Genomic DNA, 19318 nt, shown 5'->3' on the forward strand with positions numbered 1-19318 from the left:
CCCGAACAGCCTGATCACTGGCTGAATTCATGACGGTGAAGAGCTGGTGACGGTCCTGGGAGGGGAATGATCCCAGTGCTATTTTGTCAAGTGCAGTTTGGACCTTTTCTTTACAGGAGTATGGATTGTTAACTCTGGTGCCTGAGGCAAAGTCCAGATCATCTCACCTATTCCCTGGTGATATGGGCTGGACAAAACATCACACAGTTTCTGCACCAAATCATTGCACAGTATCGCAATGTGCTGTGAATCAGCTGCCTTTTTTTCAGGAAAAACATCAGCTTTTCAAGGTTTCCTTTGTCCTCAGCCCTACAAATGACTGCACCTGTAAAAAGCCTTGATGAATTAATAATGCAAAGGCCGGGCAACAGGGTGCTCATGATCAACTTCAGGACCAAAGTCCTGTCAGACTAACTACATAAAGAAGGGTGCTGTACAGCAAACAGTGCTATGTGGCTGTCAAAAGGAGACATGAGTTTTTTATCAGTTCAGGTGTCCGTAATGTGCTGCACTGGCTTGTACCAGTTTTATTTAAAGGGCCTCAAAGTACTGTGGTACATAAAAGGGGATGAAAAAAAGGATTGCAGAACCTCAGCTGAATATCATCCCTAATGTTACTCAATATCTTTCTCCCCAAAAAGGAGGGTGGATTTGACAAGAACTAAGTCTCATTGCTTGTACAAGGCAAAATTCTGCTCTGATCTCTCATTGATCATCTCTATAACTCCGCACAGGCCCCAGGCACTGAAGGAGGATGACGTGGAGACCTTCTAGAGGATTGTCACAGTGAAAAGTGCTCCAGCAGCTCAGGCAGATATTCCTCACACCAGATAAGTGCTAGGGAGTCTCCCCACCCTTTCCTTCATGCCAGCCTCTCCAAGAGGAGTGGGAGGGAAGAGTTTCTAATGAGAAATGAGAGACTGATGCCAAAGAGAAGGAGGTGAAAGCACAAAGAGGGACAAACAGCTCTCCAGAGGGACAAAAGCACAGAGCTACAAGGTATAACCTTTGGTATAACTGCAACTGCAATGGCCCTAGCAGAGCGCTGCCTAGGATTAACAGATGTCCTCGTAACATCAGGACAGTCTCACTTCTCTGTGATTGCTCAGTAATTTGGAGGGACGTCATCCGACAACTCTAAACCCTAGCCCTAACTTTTTGTAAATTGGGCTAAATCTACAATTCTGCCAATAGAACCACCCAGTTTAGGTCAGATGATGGCAACATCAGGGCTCTGAAAGAAGTCACCATCCAGCAAAGCTGATCTGAAGTCCCCCAGCATTGTGAAAGCGAGAGATTCCCTGGGTTTTTAATTACTATTTCATACATGTCACTTGGCAAACCAAATCTTGCCTGTGGTAATATTTTTTAGGACTTCTCATATTTCCAAAACAAATTAGTAGTATTTTAAATCAAAAAGAAAAGGACCAAAAAAAATAAACACCCAAAAAAGCTCCCCCACAAATTATTTATAATTTGCCACTCTGCAGGCAGCAGCATTAACAGGCCAGAAGAATTTTAATACATGTCTCATGAAGTGCGGTTGATGCACCTACATGTCCAATTAGCACTGCAAACAAACATAAATATCTAATTAAAATACATAAATGTATATTACTTTGGTTTCCTACACTTTACCACTTCCAATATATTTCTGAAATACATTTTATTTTAGGAGACAACACTTCATCACACTGTATAGCTCTTTGCACATTTGTGCTTCTTTGTTATTGACAAAGCTTCTGCTTTACACTGGATTTGTCATGGAATTTAGAATAAATACCTACAAAAATACTTTACTCAAGCAATCAATAGAAATCCTCATTGAACAGGAGAGGGGTTTTTTTGCAGTTTGTGTTCCTTTACTTGAATGCAGTACTGCTTAGATAGACTTTTAAATTACATTGCAGGGTTCTTCACTCTGTTATTGATTGATCTGAGATTTTTGGCAAGTCATTTCACCACTGTGCAGTTCTGTCTCTTCCCACCTATTCACTATGTCTAATTAGCCTTTATAAACCCTTCGGGGCAGCGACTGTTTCTCACTGCAAGCTTGTAGTACCTACTCCAGGGATCTCAGTTCAGTTGTCTTGATAGACTAATATCACTCATGTTTTAAGAAATTAATTTTTTTAAAAAATAAAATGAAAAATAACTAAATAATTGCATTGAAGAAATACAGTGCCAGTTCTATTGGTAAACCAATTTATTGTTTATTGTTATCTATTTAGATAGATCCTTTCTTTCTAAAAAGCTAGACAGGCTTTAAATAACATTTTAAAAGCCCATAAAAGGAGAGCACACATGATGAAAATATAATCACTATGACTGTGAAAATTAGCCATTTCCCAAGAGTTTTGGGGAACAATATCTCATAGCCTAGATGAAGAGACCAAAGATGCGAGGAGCTTTTATGCAGTCCCCGCTTCCCTCCCCACACTAAAATTCACGGAGGTTGGTGAGGACATGAAGGGTAACTTTCTGTTGGGACAGTCTGAATAAGCACTTTTTGTATAGGAGTTTTAGAAGATGGAAGCTATTCAGATAGTTTAACAACAAAAGTAATATTAATGTCTAGAGGGATACATATGAAGACTTCTGCTTTAATGTCTCAGCTGCAAATCTCTTTCCCAGCAGCATCCTCTTTACTCGCTGGCCAACAACATGAAGATATGGAGGGAGGAATTCTGCAGCTCACTGCAACCAGCTCCTACAGCAATTGGTGGAAAAGTTGCTTACTACTTACTAGAAATCTACTAAATATTGACCCAAAAGAACACTATTAGATCCCAACTGGATCTGCTACATTTCCTAAGAAAAAGGGATACTGCTTTGGTCACATGCAGGAGGTGCTTTCTCAGGTATGCAAAAAAAAAAAAAAAAAAAAAAAAAAAATCTTCAGTTTCTCCAACTTTTACATTCAGAAAAATTAATTTTATTAGCTTTAAAACACACACATGGATATGAATCCCTATCAAGGCAAAGCAACTGTTATACTTCTGCAAGTCAGATTAACTGTACACAATCCCCTACAATAATTCACACATATTTAAAGCAGACATTTTTAAATTTTATGGGTTCATCTGTTCTGAAGAGTATTTCTATTAAGTACCACAGGCGTAGCATAAAAACTCAACATAAATATTAATCCAGAAGACCTTTTAATTAATATTTCAATTACTGAATTTTAAGTTTAATTAAGAAAACCCAACATCTTTATTTTATTTTTCCAACAAAACCTCCAGTGCTGTGATGCATTCTTTTCCTGAAATCTTTTATGCTATTTTTACTGGAAAATGACCAAATAGAGTGAGTGTTGAAAAAGCTCTTTTTACTCGCTTATCAGAAATTCCAGTAATTCTTTTAGAAGTTTACAGGGTGGAAATGTTCTTCCGCAAGTAAATGGAGCAGATGAAAAGAAAATTTAAATTCTTCAGGAAATTTATTCTCTGCATACAGTATAGCTAAGGGGTTTTGAAAAGGCTTCACTAGCAGTAGCTGTAATGGAAAGACCATGAGAAAACAGACCAGTGCTACCAATTAAAAAAACTCCACATTAGTCATAACAAGGTATTTTCTCTTAAATCACATTGCTCAACTTTTATCTACTTTACAGCTTCTATCACCAAGACTGAAATATTGTCAATTTGAGTTACAGATCCTATGTTAAAATGATACAGAGTATTTCCAGTATTATCCAATTTCATTATGGCTAACTGAATTTAATGTAAATACTTCCTTACATTACCATAGAAACTAAAGACTCCCAACTTGAAACTGTCATGTTAGTTGCTGTAACAAAAAGGAAGTTCCTCTCACCAAAATGTTTCAGACTTTATGCATGAGACAACAGGCAGCTATAACAAACCCACATGAAAAGAGCAATCAGAAGCACCAGCAAAAAACAATCACTGTCAATAAGATGAACAGGAGTCACAGCACACCACCTTGTAAGTGCAGAACAAGCATCTCAGCAGAACTGAACTTCAAGGAGAGTTTTGCAAAAGAATAGTGTAGAGGCTGTGCAGGGAAATTGGGGGGGTAATTACACTTCACCTAACTGAAGCACGTGACAGTTTAAACTGGAACAGTGTTCAGCCCCTGCCTCAACCTGCTACAGGGTTTGGCAGCTGCTGCCTTTCCCACCACAGATCGCAGTTCAAGGATGGCAGCACCTACGTGCTCTATTAGCTTATTAAGTTTGCAAGAGGACTGAGCAACACTTTGAATTATAAAACGCTGTTCTTATAAAATTACAAAGAAAGTGAATTAAAATATAATGGGATTAAGCCATGTTTATATTAATGTACCATTTTGGAAGCGTAAGAGAGATTTATGTCACATTTATTAACGCAGATTTAGCACAAAGAAGGACTTAGTAAGGAAATAATAGAAACTAACAGCCATTTAATTTCATTCTAGTTAAAGAACCAGCCATGTGAATGCAGAACGTTAGAAACTATTTAGTATAACTCCTATGGGGTATAAAGAGGACCATTCCTCAGTTTTCAATCCAAGTTTAAAATCAATCAATTAAAAAATGCTTGTGATACAAGAACTTACATGTGAAACAGATGTCCTGGAATGAGACTGGTGGCCTAATTTTGTTTCCTTTCAGCTTTTGTAGCATGAGTTAGGTGCGGCTTTATAAAATTGATATATTTTATCAGAAATATGCAGGTTAATTCATGATTGCCATGAAGGAAACAAAACTGGAAGAAATTTTTAAAAATGTATTAAAAAAAAAAAAACTGTAAAATGTGCAATTTAACAAATCATATTCCTTATTTCATTCTGACAAATGCAAGTACAATGTGAGATATGAAGATACCAAGATTAAATAGGTAAGTAATAAAAGACTTGTACCTGTTTCCAGGAAGGATCTCTGCTCTGAAGTACTAATGTTACATTAGCACAGATACACAATTTACTTGCCAGTATACAGTGTAGAAAATATTGCTCATTGTACTCCTACTATTGTTTTCCAGTTGTTCTGTTATTCATAGTGAACCTATTAGCTCTAGTCATAACTATAAAATCTATTTCTAGGTTTTTTCCTTTTTTTCTGAATACTGAGAACACAGTATTTCTTCTATTCTGTTTTTAGAAACAAATAAACTTGCTATAATTCTGCAGACAGTGAGTGATCTCAATTTTGTCCTCAGTGTCTGACCTAACAGATTTCCAAAGAAAAACCCTAGTCCCCAGAATGATAATCTGGGGACCCTCTGAACAATTAATAATTCTGGATAATTCAATCAGATGACTGCTATCACTGGCTATAGAGACTACCATATGCTGTCAAGGATGTGTCACGTATCTCCCAGACCAGGGACAATGGGAGATTGTTATACCAGGCTTGTTCCCATCAGAACAGGAATGATCTGGAATGATGGAATGCCAAAATTCTGGGTCAAAACAAGTTTCTGCATGCTTTCTGAAGTAAATTTGAGCACAGAGAGTAGAAATATCTTACTGGCAGAATAAAGTAGTTGGTGCTAATGCCAGACCTGAATGATGCACTACTTGAAAGGGTCAGGGTGAATTCCAGGGACACAGAGACCCCTGAACAAAGATGCGTCAGTAGCAGAAAAGCTGTGGAGCAGGCAAGAAAGAAGGACATTGGTGACAGGTAGGGCTCCATGGTTAGTAAGAAGGAAAATATGTATGGAGGAGCTCCTTGAACTACACTGATCTGAACCAAGGGTGATTCAAGAGAGTCGGAAAAATGTGATATAGAAATGTAAGGAGGCATAGTTTCACCTCCAGATTTCTTCTGGTAGTGGACATAGCCACTCTGTTTTGTCTGAAAACCATAGACCACATGCATCCTTGTTTTTTTCTTCCATTTTCACAGTCTTGAACAGCTGAACTATAACCCTTGCTTCCCACAGTCAAAAGTCTGAAAGGAAAGGCACAGAAGATACTTAGTGTTTGTGGGCCAGCACTACTTCTGAAGGTCAAAGACACCACAACCATTTTTGTACTAGAGAAGGAAGATGCAAAAATGAGCCAGGGAGGTCAAGGTTCCCCCCACAGCAGCAAGAGACGTGGCATGCAGTTCTGGCATGATGGTAACTAAAAAGTACCTAGTAAATCTCCACTTCTGTAGGACTGTCACACATGTACAAAAGTCTTCCTACACAAATACATGTCACCCAACGCAAATATGTATTTCTCCCCCATTTTCAGGGAGCACCATTGTTTCACCCTACTTCGGTGAAAACTTGGTACAGAAACATAGATGCATTAAGAACAACTTGTAATTCAGATAGAAGAAGAAGGACTACATTTTTTTCATTAGAATGAGTCAACTGTGGGTATTTTAGAGGGCCAGCTTTAGCCCATCATCCTCCTGGAGAAACTGGCTGCTCATGGCTTGGATGGGTATACTCTTCACTGAGTAAAAATCTGGCTGGATGGCTGTGCCTGAAGAGTTGTAGTTTATGGAATAATCCAGTTGGTGGTTGGTCACAAATGGATGTTCCTCAGGGCTCAGTATTGGGGCCAGTTCTGTTTAATATCTTTATCTATGATTTTAATGAGGGGATCGAGCGCACCCTCAGTAAGTCTGCAGATGACACCAAGTTGGGGAGGAGTGTTGATCTGCTTGAGGGTCGGAAGGCTCTGCAGAGGGATCTGGACAGGCTGGGTTGATGGGCCAAGGCCAATTGCATGAGGTTCAACAAGGCTCAGTGCTGGGCCCTGCACCTGGGGCACAACAACCCCCTGCAATGCTACAGGCTTGGGGCAGAGTTGCTGGAAAGCTGCCTGGGGGAAAAGGACCTGGGGGTGTTGGTTGACAGACACCTGAATATGAGCTGGCAGTGTGCCCAGGTGGCCAAGGAGGCCAATGGCATCCTGGCTTGTGTCAGAAATAGCGTGGCCAGCAGAGCCAGGGAAGTGACTGTCCCCCTGTACTGGCACTGGTGAAGCTGCACCTCAAATACTGTGTGTTCAGTTTTGGGCCCCTCCCTACAGGAAAGTCACTGAGGTGCTGGGGTGTGACCAAAGGGCAGCGAAGCTGGTGAAGGGTCTGGAGCACAAGTGTTATGGGGAACGGCTGAGGGAACTGGGGTTGTTTATCCTGGAGAAAAGGAGGCTGAGGGGAGACCTTGCTGATCTCTGCAACTACCTGAAAGGAGATTGTAGTGAGGTGCGTGTCGGTCTCCCAAGTAACAAGCAATAGGATGAGAGGAAATGGCCTCAAGTTGCACCAGGGGAGGTTTAGATTGGATATTAGGAAAAACTTATTCACTGAAAGAGTTGTCAAACACTGGAACAGACTGCCCAGGGAAGTGGTTGAGTCACCATCCCTGGGGGTACTCAAAAGACCTGTAGATGTGGCACTTAGGGACATGATTTAGTGGTGAGCTTGGCAGTGCTAGGTTATCAGTTGGACTCGATGATCTTAAAGGTCTTTTTCAACCTAAACAATTCTATGATTCTATGATTTCAACATATTTTGAGGAACTAAGACAGACCTAGAAAATGAGTGCTCCCTGTGCTGATTTTCCCCATGCTGGAGAATCTCCCCAGGGCTGTACAGTCTCTCTTGAATATGATAAAACATGTGATTTCTAGAACTAGTAATATTTTAGTTTAATAATCTCTGTATTTTTTTTTCCTAGGAATTTCTCTCTCGAATTTTACTTTCTCCATTTTGTTCCTTGTCTTATTTCCCTTCATCTTGAATTCATGCATTGTAGAAATAATCAAGGACATTCAGGAGAAATGTCTGAAGCTGATAAGCAGAGTGAAATAGTAATATTCATATATTACTAATTATAACTTATATATGAATGAGAAGACACCTGAAAATGCTGTGTTGACAGCAACATACCTTTTGATTAAGCTGTCTGGATCCTAGCAATCTGCATGTGCTGACTGAGAGTTCAGAAATAATGCATTTGTGGTTCATTTACACACTGTAAAAAGGGTAAATACATGGCAGATATATACAAACAACAGCCTTCTGTCAACTCAGCTTCTAGTGAAGAGTCCAAATTATGGATAAGAGGTTTGAATAAATGAAATATTTTAGGCTAATATTAAAAGAACATTCAAACCATAAGTACTATTTTAGAGATTATCAATGACCTATGAGGTGTTTTGTCCAGTCCAGGAATGCTAAAGTTCAGTTTTGTTAAAATCCCTCACTCTCTTCCTTTTCTTTTGCTTCTGTCTGCCATTTCACTTTCCATTGTGGAAAGCCTACAGTAAGAATGCTACACAAATGGCCAGCAAAACTATTACACCCTCTTACTGGATAGATTTCCATCAGGTTGAAAGAAAGCTGATTTGTAACAAATTAGATGTGCTGAAGAGATACTGTTGGGATCACAGCCCCTGTGATTTTAGAAAATTCAGTTAAGGCCAGCATTGCAATGACATTCAGCAACAAAAAACAAAGATAGGCACTTTGCTTCTGAAGTCAATACCTTCAAACTCTGTACTACAGACTTCACCTGCTTGGGTAGGCATCTAGTCAATCTTATTCTAAAGTTTATGATCCTCTTATTTCTTCCTGCAGAATATTGTGCCATACCGCACACTGCTTGGTCACCACAGTGAATGGGTTCATTGTAACTATCATATATATGCATAAAAACTTGTATGACAAACATTCTAGATTAGTGCTGTAGCCCATAAATATCATTATATATTATTGTGCAGTGATACTACACAAAGCCTTGCACACTCTCAACCTACAGATAAAAAGTCCTACCCGTAGCTCTCTCTCAAAAAAAAAAAAAATAGATATACAGAGGTATATGTATACTCTACTCATGTATTTATAAACACATATTATAAATAGGGAAGAAAAAAAAATTACTTCCAGTATGTTAACACTATCAAGCAATAGCACTATGTTCTTCAACCCTTGCCTTGATCCTCTCCAGTAAAAAAGTTTCCTTTCTTTTTTTTCTTTATTTATTTATACCACTATAAGGAAGAGAAGAACAAGAAACATCTGGTTCCACAACTACTGCAGCACTTTCCTTTCCATCATCCTTTCTAAATCACAGTAATGACCAACTCCCCACATAAATCCCTTCTGAAGGAGCACTTTTTCCATGTATACAACACTTCTTGTATACAAAAAATATAGATGAATAATTTATCATCTCTTTCATGTCATGAGAGGAGCTCCTCATCTATAAGTATGGAGAAGATCACAAACACTGAAAGCAAAAGCTCAGAATTCATATCTGTCATGAGATGCTGAATTAATGCAGGTGAGGTTATAGGATGCATAAAATAAGTGAGATGTAATTTTGCCCCCTCATACCAGTACTTTCCTTTGATGTCAACAGTATCAACAGACCGACAAGAGTTAGTGTGAGATGAACTTTACCATATGAGACTCAACAGAACTAAGCAGAGCACTCTCAATTATTTAATTTCTTCAAGGAAATGATGCACTAACAAAGTCATGGCCCCGTCCTTTAATGGCACATTTGTAATTCTCGGAGAAGGAAAAAGACTGATGACTATAATTCTACTGCCAGTGAACACACAGACTTCCTGACATAGAACATCACAATCTCTCTAGAGGAGCTGAAGAATAAATCACCGGCTACATGAGTCAGAAGTCAGCTTCAGTGGTCTTTAAATTAAGATGGACAAGCATAAGAACGACATAAAGTAATGGTAAAAAGAGAACTCTGAATTTAATTTCTAGAGTTAGGAAAATCCTAAGGAGCAAAAGTTAGGAAAAAGGACAAGGACTGAAGTACAGTTTATTTTCAAAGACTATCTGCATTATATACCAGAAGTGCCTCCATGCAAATTTTCATAGTTATTTGGGTTTGTTTTTTGCAAGACCCTTGTGATATTTTATTTGGGAAAATCATGCAACTTTCTATTGTAAAATATTGTTCTCTATATTAGTGAAGAAAATTTTATCCAGCATTCACATCTTGGAAGATAGCATATACTGACACCCAGGAAGAAAAAAACACAAAAAGACAGTCAGTATGCACATAGTATTTTAATGTACATAGAAGAGAATTATTGATGAACTTAAATAATCAAAGCAATTTCTTAAAAGCATAACTATACATAGGAATATGTGTATGAAGTGTCTGTAGTAAACAAGTTATATTTTAACTAGCTGACATGATATTTACATGTACAGTGAAAATCTTTGGAATACCAAAACATTTCTGTACTGCTCTGTTGAAAGGCTTGTCACAGACTTAAAAAAAAAAAAAAAAAAAAAAAAAAGTTAACTGCAAGCCAGGTTTTAATAGCAAAATTCATGGATGAACTCATTAAGAAAAAAAAAAAATCAAACAAACAAACAAAACAAAACAAAACACTACAAAGCCACAAATCTCTGGGTGCTGGGACATTACTGTCCTGTCCTTTTAGTCTTTGCTGGGAAACCACTGTTGCTACTACCAGAAATAGGATGTGGAGGATGCAGACCTGCAGTCTGCCCAAACACGGCCACTTTTCTATCCATCCTAATGAGGGTCCAAATCTTCTCCTGACTAGGAAAGCACCTGCAAATATGCCAAAGTCCAACTACAGTCAGTAAAACATTTTAGCATATGTTTACTGTTAAGTAAATGATTGGACTGAGTAAGTAAAACTGGGTTTAAGTCCCTCCTTACACTATTTGTCTTTTTGCATAAGGAGCTAAAGCATTATGGGTTGAAGCTTAAAGTCTGACGATTTAGGGTCAAATTGGAGACATCAGAAAGTTTCAATATAAAGTATCAATGTTACTCATATTTCATACGGCCATACCACTAAATACTTATAAAAGTAAATTAAATTGCTCAGTTAGTCAGATCACCTGGTTACTTATTATGTCCAAACCATTCACCCTGAGGATGAGATGTATCAGGCGGCAGCTCCAGGACAAAATCTGCTGCAATGCTCCTGAGTTCTGAAATCTCTGTTTTCAGGGTGTTCATTGGGATTCTGCAGAGGGCATCTGTGGGAGCTTGTACTCTATGCAAAGAATAAAGATCCTGGTTTATGCTGTACAACTGAGTGGGCTGTTCCTGCAGCCCTTCAGACTAAAACCAAAGCTGTACTGGATTCTGTACACATCACGGACCTGTGTCGCCTACTGATGGGAATTACTGGAGAAAGATACTGTGGATCTCAGACAGCAGTGACGAACAGGGAGTGGAACTGGAGACAACATTGCTCCTCACATGACTCTTCCCCGTGTGATTACTTATCCAAATTAGAATGCCATTCCTTAACACATTGCTACTTTCACAACTGTGCATCTGTGCATCTGTGGGAAGAAGATAGTACTTAATCTAAACTGTTCTGCATGTAAAAACAATCACATTTGAAATTCAGAAGTATTTCTTTCAGAAACAAGATCTTCACCAGAGAGAGTAGAAGGTCAGAATGCATAACACTTGCAAATATGCCCAACTAATTTGACTGCTGTACAAAATTCTCTCATTGAAAGGGTATATATTCAAAAAAGCATAAGACTTTCCAGAGGACATCCTGCCTTTTTTATTTGATGTTAATGACAGCTTTGCCATTAACTTCATCTGGGCCAAATTTCATCCCATGTGTTTTAAGAGAATCTCTGTGTTTTTGCCAACAGTAGCACAATAAGTAGCTCACAAAAAAAAAAAAAACCAAACCAAAAAAAAAAAAAAAAACCAAACAAACAAAAAAACCCAAAAAAACCAGGAAATTGTCTCCAAGGAATACTTCCCTGTGAACTCTTACAATTAAGATTAAAAAATAATTATAATAATGTTTCTTACAATCTTTTCTCCCTACACAAATCCAGGCAATAATTTCCTGCATTAAAACCTTATTTATTGAGTGTCATAATTTGGAGAGTCCTATGTCAGATAATATCATGGAACTGCTAGTTAGTTTCTCACAATGTTTACTCCTCCTGATGATATACAGCAGCTCCTATGTCAGATAATATCATGGAACTGCTAGTTAGTTTCTCACAATGTTTACTCCTCCTGATGATATACAGCAGCTCCTACATTATATGATTGTTTTTTCTAAGTTAATATTTTTAGCTCAAGATGTTCAGCTCACATAAGCCAGCAATATTCCATTGGACTTTTGTTAAAGAAGTATTTCACCTCATAATGTGATAAAAGATGAAGGATTTAATTATTTTGAAGAGGGGGGTGTTCAATGAAACACAGCATAATGAAAAAAATCGTGACAGAACCTTTATTTTCCATACTTCAAAACAGCTAAACTAAATCCTGTAAAATGAATTAGCCGTTCCCTGATTTAATCTACACATGAATTTTCACTGCTGAATTATCAAAATTTTCAAACAAGAGAAATACTCACAGTCTCTTAAGTATCACATTATAAATAGTTGTGTCCTACCTCCACATCTCTCTCTCTGACTTCATTCCTAGGCAGCACTGAAGAAGCAGCAACAGTCACATGGTGCATTCAAGGTCATGATATTCTAATTTACAGATATATCATTGATAAATTATGCGGAAACAATTATAATGGAGTCATTAACCTTGTTCCAGCACACTAAAGGTGTTTCATAATTAAAAGGAGAACAAAAGTTATAAAAACATAAAGATTGTATCGCCCAGATTTTTTCTCTCCTACACAGTGCTACAAAGTACTGTTAGGGAATAGTAATTTGTTACTGTAACATAGATGCTTTCTTGGCTGTGCTTTGTAACCAAGGGGTGCAGAGATTAGACTGAATAACACTGAAGGAGGAGTCAGGTGGTAAAATATACAAACCATTGACCTGTTTTTAAAAATAGGAAGTTGGATCCATAAGGCCTCTCCCTTTGGCGAAGTAAAGGATGATGGAGCACAAGAAAGATCATTTGAGCCAGGAAGTCTCCCTCAGTCCAAGAATCTATGCAGAACTGTCACTTCCAAACATGCAGTCATCTGGCCAGTGCTTTGAGGACTCGCATCAAAAGTGTAGTGTGTTAACATACTGGAGTAAAACTCCTCATATATATATAAATAAACTAGGCAGAATTTAGAATTCATCCTCTATGTCTCATTCAAGAAACTTGCAGTAATCCATGGACTAAAAGCTTGACTAATGTCCCTAATTCATGTATGACAGATATCTTTATTAAGGGTGCACACATTAATGAATCACTGATGATTGCTTTGACTTAGAGAAATATTAGAAAAAACAGTGAGGAGGTGGGACAGAGACTGTTTCATGTAGTAAATGAACGTAACTTTAAACTGGTATTACTGTAAAGTACCTATAGGATTTCTAAAAAAAAAAAAAAAAAAAAAAAAAAAAAAAAGTAAGAATTTAAATAACTTAAAACTGTACGCTTATCTTCTTGACACTTCCACTGCTGCTTCTTTTTGAATCCCATTACAGTAAGACCATTCACACTAAAATTATTAATAAAAAGAGCAAACTATAGAGCAGGTTTCCTGGAGTTCAGGTGCCCAGAGATGACGCTATACTGCAAGACAGAATCCATTATACTCCTTTCTAATCTTCACCTATCACATAAGTGTCTCCCTGCGCTGCCTGACTATCAAGATACAATCTACAACACATTGCACAACTTACTCAAAAGGACAAATAGAAAAATCCCAGATCATATCTGTATTTAAAGGTTTGACCTTATGTAGATAACTGAATATATCATAAAGTACATTCTGAAGGCCTGAGTGAAAGTCAAATTCTTTCTACTGATTCGGTCGTGTTTGGATAAACTAGTAATTGGCATATCCTTCAAGCATTCAGAAGTATCACGAATGGCACTTTAAACAATAAACTGCCAATTACAATGAGCAAGTTAAACTGCCAAAGCATACCACATGTCAGAGGAACATTCCTGTACGTCTTCTGAGCAAAGGCTGCTGGCTGTAGCTACACAGCACGAGCATCCCTGGTGCAATGGCATCTAAAATCTTCCCACTGCAGAAATCCCCAAGTTTTCAGTGGCTGAGCTCACTGCCTGGCTGAAGCGCGTACTTTGGCAGTATGTGTACAGCCGCTGCACCATCCATGCCCAAGGAGCACCTACGGGCTCGGTTCCCAGAGCAGCTCACAGCTCCAGTGCTTCAGAAATGCTGCTGGGGTAGCAGAAACCTCCTTACAGGCGTTCAGCTGCAGATAGCCCAACTCAGCATAGTTTAAAGAGGACAGAAACAAACATGTAAACAACATCTGTGGCTTCTTCTCTACTGACTTTCCTGGTAATCCATTAACCTATTACAGTACTTAGAAATAAATAAGAGGAACAGAGAGGAGGCAAAAGTATACCGTTCTCTCCCAAAAGTTTCTTTCTGCTTCTCCCTCCCACTTTCTCCGAGCTCCCCCTTCCCTAGGATGAGGCGATCGTTTTCACTAGGGATCAAATGAATGACTTTACCGCTAATGACACTTAACCGATGCTAAAGCCGCCCTTCAGAAACGCCATCGGGGGCCCGGCGCGCAGCGGCAAGCCCCTGCCCCCAAGCCGAGGCGCCCGGAGCGAAGCCAAGGGCAAGCCCCGCTCCGCAGCCGCTCCCGGCCGCTCCTCCGGCCCCACCGGCGGCAGCAGCAGCAACGGGCGGGCGGCCGGTGCCGGCGGTGCGGCGCGGGCCGGCGGGCGATGCCCCGGCCCGGGGCGGCGGATGGGGGATGCAGGGAGGTTGGGGGTGGGGCTGCCCGATGCAGGGGGGGGGGGGGGGGGGGCTTCCCGGCGGCGCTGCCGCCCCCCCCCCCCCGCCTTCCCCGTCCTCTCCCGCGGCATGGCGAAGCGCTGTCACTGACGCACATTTAATTCGCCCGGCTGCGGGCACCGCGCAGCGCCGCTCGCATCCTCCCCCCGCCGGCGGGGATGGGGGCGGCTCCGGCGGGGAGGGGGAAAGTCAAACTGCAGCAACAAAGTTGCTTCCCCCTCGCTCCCCCCCAGACCTGCCCCGGTCCCCGGGGGCGAGGGGGGGGAAACCGGGGGGAGGAAAGAGAGTGGGGGTGGGTGGCCGTCCCCGCCTTACCTTGCTTGACGCACTTGAGCCGGATGGGGTCCTTGCAGTGCTTGATCACGGCCAGCACATCCCTGATGGTGAGCCCGGCCACGGGGGTCTCGTTCACCTCCAGCAGGAGCTCCTCCGGCACTAACTTGCTGCCGCCCTCATAGGCCACCTTGCCGGGCTTCACCTCCCCCAGGTAGGGGAACTGCCCGTTCTCGGCGCCCCCCTTCAGCTCGAAGCCCAGCTGCCCCTCCGGGTTCCTCACGATCACGATCTCGTGGACTCGGCTCGTCCAGTGGCTTTTCTTCTTCAAGCCCTTGGACATTGCCGTGGGGATGCTCTGCCCGACTGCCTCCCTGTATTCCGTGCTGCTTCCCTCCCTCCCTCTCTTCCCCCCCCCCCCCCTCCCCGGGACAGCCGGGCTCCTCCGGGGCAGGCTCGGGGCGGGCGGGGAGCGGCCGCCGCTGCTCGGGGCCGGCGGGCGGGAGGGCGCGGCGGCCCCGCGGGGCTCGGGAGCTGGGGTCGGGGAGCGCCTCTCTGCCCGGCTTTAGCTGATATCCATGGCAGCCGCGGCGGCCGGGACCCTGCCTGTGCGTGGATGTACTAGTTGTAGAGAAACTGGCAGCGGGGCGGGAGGGAGGGAGGAGGGAGGGAGGGAGGGAGGGAGGGGACGGCCGCGGCGCGGGGAGGAGGAGGAGGAGGACGAGGAGGAGGAAAAGGAGGAGGAGGGCTGTCAGTGTCGGTGCCGGAGCGAGGCGGGCGCTGCCTCGCCGCTCCCGCCTCGCCTGACCCGGTAGTGAAGGCCGAGAGAGAGGCTGCCTGGCACGGCCGGCAGAAGGCGGAGAGCGGCCCGGGCGGGGGGGGGGGGGGGGGTGTGTGTGTGAAGGCAGCCGGCGGGCAGGCGGGGAGAACGGCGGCCCCCTCCTCGGCCCCCTCCCCGGTCCCGCTGCCCTGCCTCCCCCATCCCACCGCCCCGCTCCCTCATCCCGCCGCCCGGCCCCCCCGAACCCGCCGCCCGGCCCCCCCCCATCCCGGCCCCGAGGAGGAGGCCGGGGGAAGGATGGAGAGGGAGCCCCGGGCGCCTCCCCCCCGGCCTCCTGCTCCGTCCGGAGGGGACGAGGGCTGGCAGCCGCACCGGGGGGCCTGCTGGAGTTTGGGAAGTCTGCCCGAGATGGAGAGAGGAGGGGTGCTGTGGTCCAGAGGTTCTGCTCATGGCAGGGAAGGACCCAGCGACAGACAGGCTTTGACCTGTGTCCAGAAAAACAAATGACAGCCGTTTACTTCGAGGATCCCGATGTTGTGAATGTTTGCAGAGCCGTTTCCCTCCATTCGGAGGGCTCACGCTTCTGTTTATTGAGTGGTATGTCGACATAATTTTTAATGCAGGTTACCGTGGCCACAGAAGATGGGAGCTAATACCACAGAGATAGGTGTTATACCTGAAGAACGTCTAATGAACAGAGGGGTGGCAGATTTTTCTAGAAAATCTACATACTGTCACCCACCAGATGTTGACCACCTTCACCCAGGTTGCCGTCTGCTCCTTGGCCTTCAACCCCAAATGACCTTAGTGCCCAAAGACCAACATTTCCAACCTCCAGAGCTTTGCTCTACCCAAGTACTGGGATGCATTCTGTTCAGCAGGTGGTACGGTCACTGACTCCTCCTGTGGGCTCTCCCTTTAATTAGTTCTGTCATATGCCTAACGCCTGTGTGAGCAGTGGAGTGTAGCAGTTGGCATGTCTTTCTGAGAAGCTTGCCTTGCCTAAAAAAATAGTTTCCATCTGAAGGGGAGATTGACAAAATACCGACAGAACAACCTCCTGACTTTAAGCAGCGTAGTTTTTATGCCTGCAGGATATAGCAGAGCAGGATACATTAAAGCAGGGGTCTGCAGACAGGGTACTGAATGGGGGAAGGCAGGAGAAATGTAGCATGTGTTACAGCATGTGATTTAAAGCTGGTCAGATATTTTTAAAATTTCAATTAAAGTGACTCCGCAATGAAATTTTTCACAAATTGTATTGCTGTTTTCCCTCTAGGTTCCTATGGAAACAGGCCTTTATGCGATCATGTTTGGCTGTCTCTACTTCTCCAATAACTATTGAAGCTGTTGGGCAGCTTCACCCAAATCTATCTCAAATGTAATTAAGTTATTTCATGAAAATAGGCAGCTGGGTAGGGCTAAGAGATCCTGTAAATGTCCCAAAGGCTGTAACATGAACTTGCCTCTTATTAAACAGTGATTCACATGGTTGAAAGACCATATAAATGTCTTGGTAATGAGAAAAGTTTCAATTACAGCTCATTATCAGCCTCGGTATAAGTCTGTGGGAAACCAGCGTTCTTCAGTTCATGTTCTCCCAGAATTACTTGTTTAACGTCCTCGTGCACTCAGAGGTGGAACAGGCACATGCAGAGGGGAAGAAAACAATGAGAAATTACTGCAGTCTGTATCCTGCAAGTCATTTCACCTGCTTTGCTGCTTGTGCCTGGCCAGTGGTGCAAAGTTCTGTATGTGAGGGGCTCCGCAAAAGTGGGTTTAAAGAATAGAAAAAAAAAAAAAAAAAAAACCAAAAACAAGACCCCACAAAACTGGAAATAAGAGATCCATAAGCACAGACAGCCAAAGATGGGAGGGGAACTGGAAAGGTACTTTGACTGAAAGGTACAAAGAGGTTTTCACTGGTGGGACAAGGATTACAGTAAAGGTCTCCTTTTCAAAGACCATCAGCAGTGTCCTGCCGCCACTGGGAGCAGGGTTGCATCTGGACAGAAATGGGCTAAGACACCCTGGAAAGAGCAAGAGAGCCAGTAGGTTTGTTTCTCTCTGCAGTCTTGCCCTTGCATTTTGTCTTGCTTTTTAGTTCAAAAGCGGTGTATGAAGCGAATGGCTAAAAAGAGGAATTACAAGACACAACGTATCATTATTCTTCAGTTTCCCAAATGTTTCCACAATCACTTATTTGCTGAGTCCTCTGCTCTACTAAAGCCCACTCTACTAAAGTGGCCACCATTTCTTAACTTATAGTCTTTCTGCTAGTACAGTATTGCAGGTGTTGATTTGTCTGATAATTAAAAGTAAATTTCTAAATAAATCCATGTTCACGACAATATATTTACAACATTAGGATATCTGCCTAAAATGCAGCTTTTAAGAAATATGTCAGGAAATATTTGAAATATTCCTAGGAGATGAGGGAAAGGAATCCTGTGGATGTTATTTTCCTATTTCTCAGGGGTGTCTGATAATTTATTGATCAGAATTTTTTAAGTGCTTATTACCATTTTAAGTCAGATGACATTAATACTAGGTAATAGGTAGATGCTTTGCTAAATAAGTGGTGGCTCAAACTCCCATTTTAAAGGGCCTACAAGTCAGAGCATTTCTGATTTGACACATGCTGTGGACAAATCAAGCTGAATGAACTCTTAATTTCTAACTGGTTTAGATAGTTGTATTCATCTAAGATAATACCATGTAGAGCTGGTGGAAGTGGTGGACCGGTTGCATTTACTTTGCCTTCTGAAAGTGCGCAGCAAATTGAGCCAGACCCCAGTGCAGGCATCCAAAGTTTGGCAGAGAGGTGAGGGATAGATGGAAGGCCCCCTAGTAGTTTTCCCAAAACAGAACTGCATGTTAGTTGATCTTCATACCAGGAAGGGATGGTAGTTTTCAGATTCAGAGACAAACAAAAGTTGGTGGGTGGAATGGCAGGTCATACCTGTCAAGATCAGGATAGAGTGAAGGATACTGTGATTAAAGGATGACTGAGGAATACAATATTTCTCTGCTGCATTCTCTTATAGGGGGCATAAGTTTTTATAGTTTTGGGTTGTCTGTGTATGGATAAAATCTTGCCATCATATCATCACTGGTTAATGTTCTTGGGGTCTAGGGCAGTAATGACACTAATGGAAATGCATAGTTTGCTTTGGTCCTCTGTTTGAAAACATACTCTGAGGAAATTAATCCTCATATAAGGTCCTTTTACAGCAGCTATGCTCTTTCACATAACTTTGTTTCATTTTTACAGTGATAGGGGGATATCTGTAAAACAAGATTATCCTTGTCACAAACAGAGCACGTGCCCCAGCATATGGCTGAGGGGACAAATTTGCAGATTTTCTGCCTGGCCCCTGAAGAGCCTGAAAAGGACTTTGTGACTTGCCAAGGTCTCTCTGTTAGTCCCTTCTGTTGGGAGGGCACAAACTGGTCCTGAGTGTGAATGTAAGGGTATCTAACACAAGGGATTTCCTATGGGTAGAAGTAACAACAGCACATAATGAAACACGTTCACCAAATACAACACAAATGCCTTTTATTACTCCTTTAAATATGATCCTGTAAACACAGGAACCAGTAAGTCACTGTACTTTTGGG

The 19318-nt window shown here is 42.2% G+C and overlaps 1 protein-coding gene across 10 annotated transcripts in view; it reads right to left on the reverse strand.

The window, feature by feature from the left end:
• The window catches only part of MAGI2 (membrane associated guanylate kinase, WW and PDZ domain containing 2), a 794831-nt gene extending 779480 nt beyond the window's left edge, over nucleotides 1-15351 (reverse strand). For 9 of the 10 annotated variants that reach the window (XM_042792123.1, XM_042792119.1, XM_042792122.1 and 6 more), the window contains exon 1: nucleotides 14959-15350. In XM_042792123.1, the coding sequence (XP_042648057.1) occupies nucleotides 14959-15259 (301 nt within the window). In that variant the 5' untranslated portion in view covers nucleotides 15260-15350. Of the gene's footprint in view, nucleotides 1-14958 lie in introns of all 10 variants that reach the window. The other variant, XR_006165279.1, reaches the window with a different exon arrangement.
• Nucleotides 15352-19318: the final 3967 nt, after the last annotated feature.

Source organism: Tyto alba, unplaced genomic scaffold (assembly GCF_018691265.1).
Source record: "Tyto alba isolate M040663 unplaced genomic scaffold, T.alba_DEE_v4.0 Super-Scaffold_2, whole genome shotgun sequence".
Classification (NCBI taxonomy): Eukaryota; Metazoa; Chordata; class Aves; order Strigiformes; family Tytonidae; genus Tyto; species Tyto alba.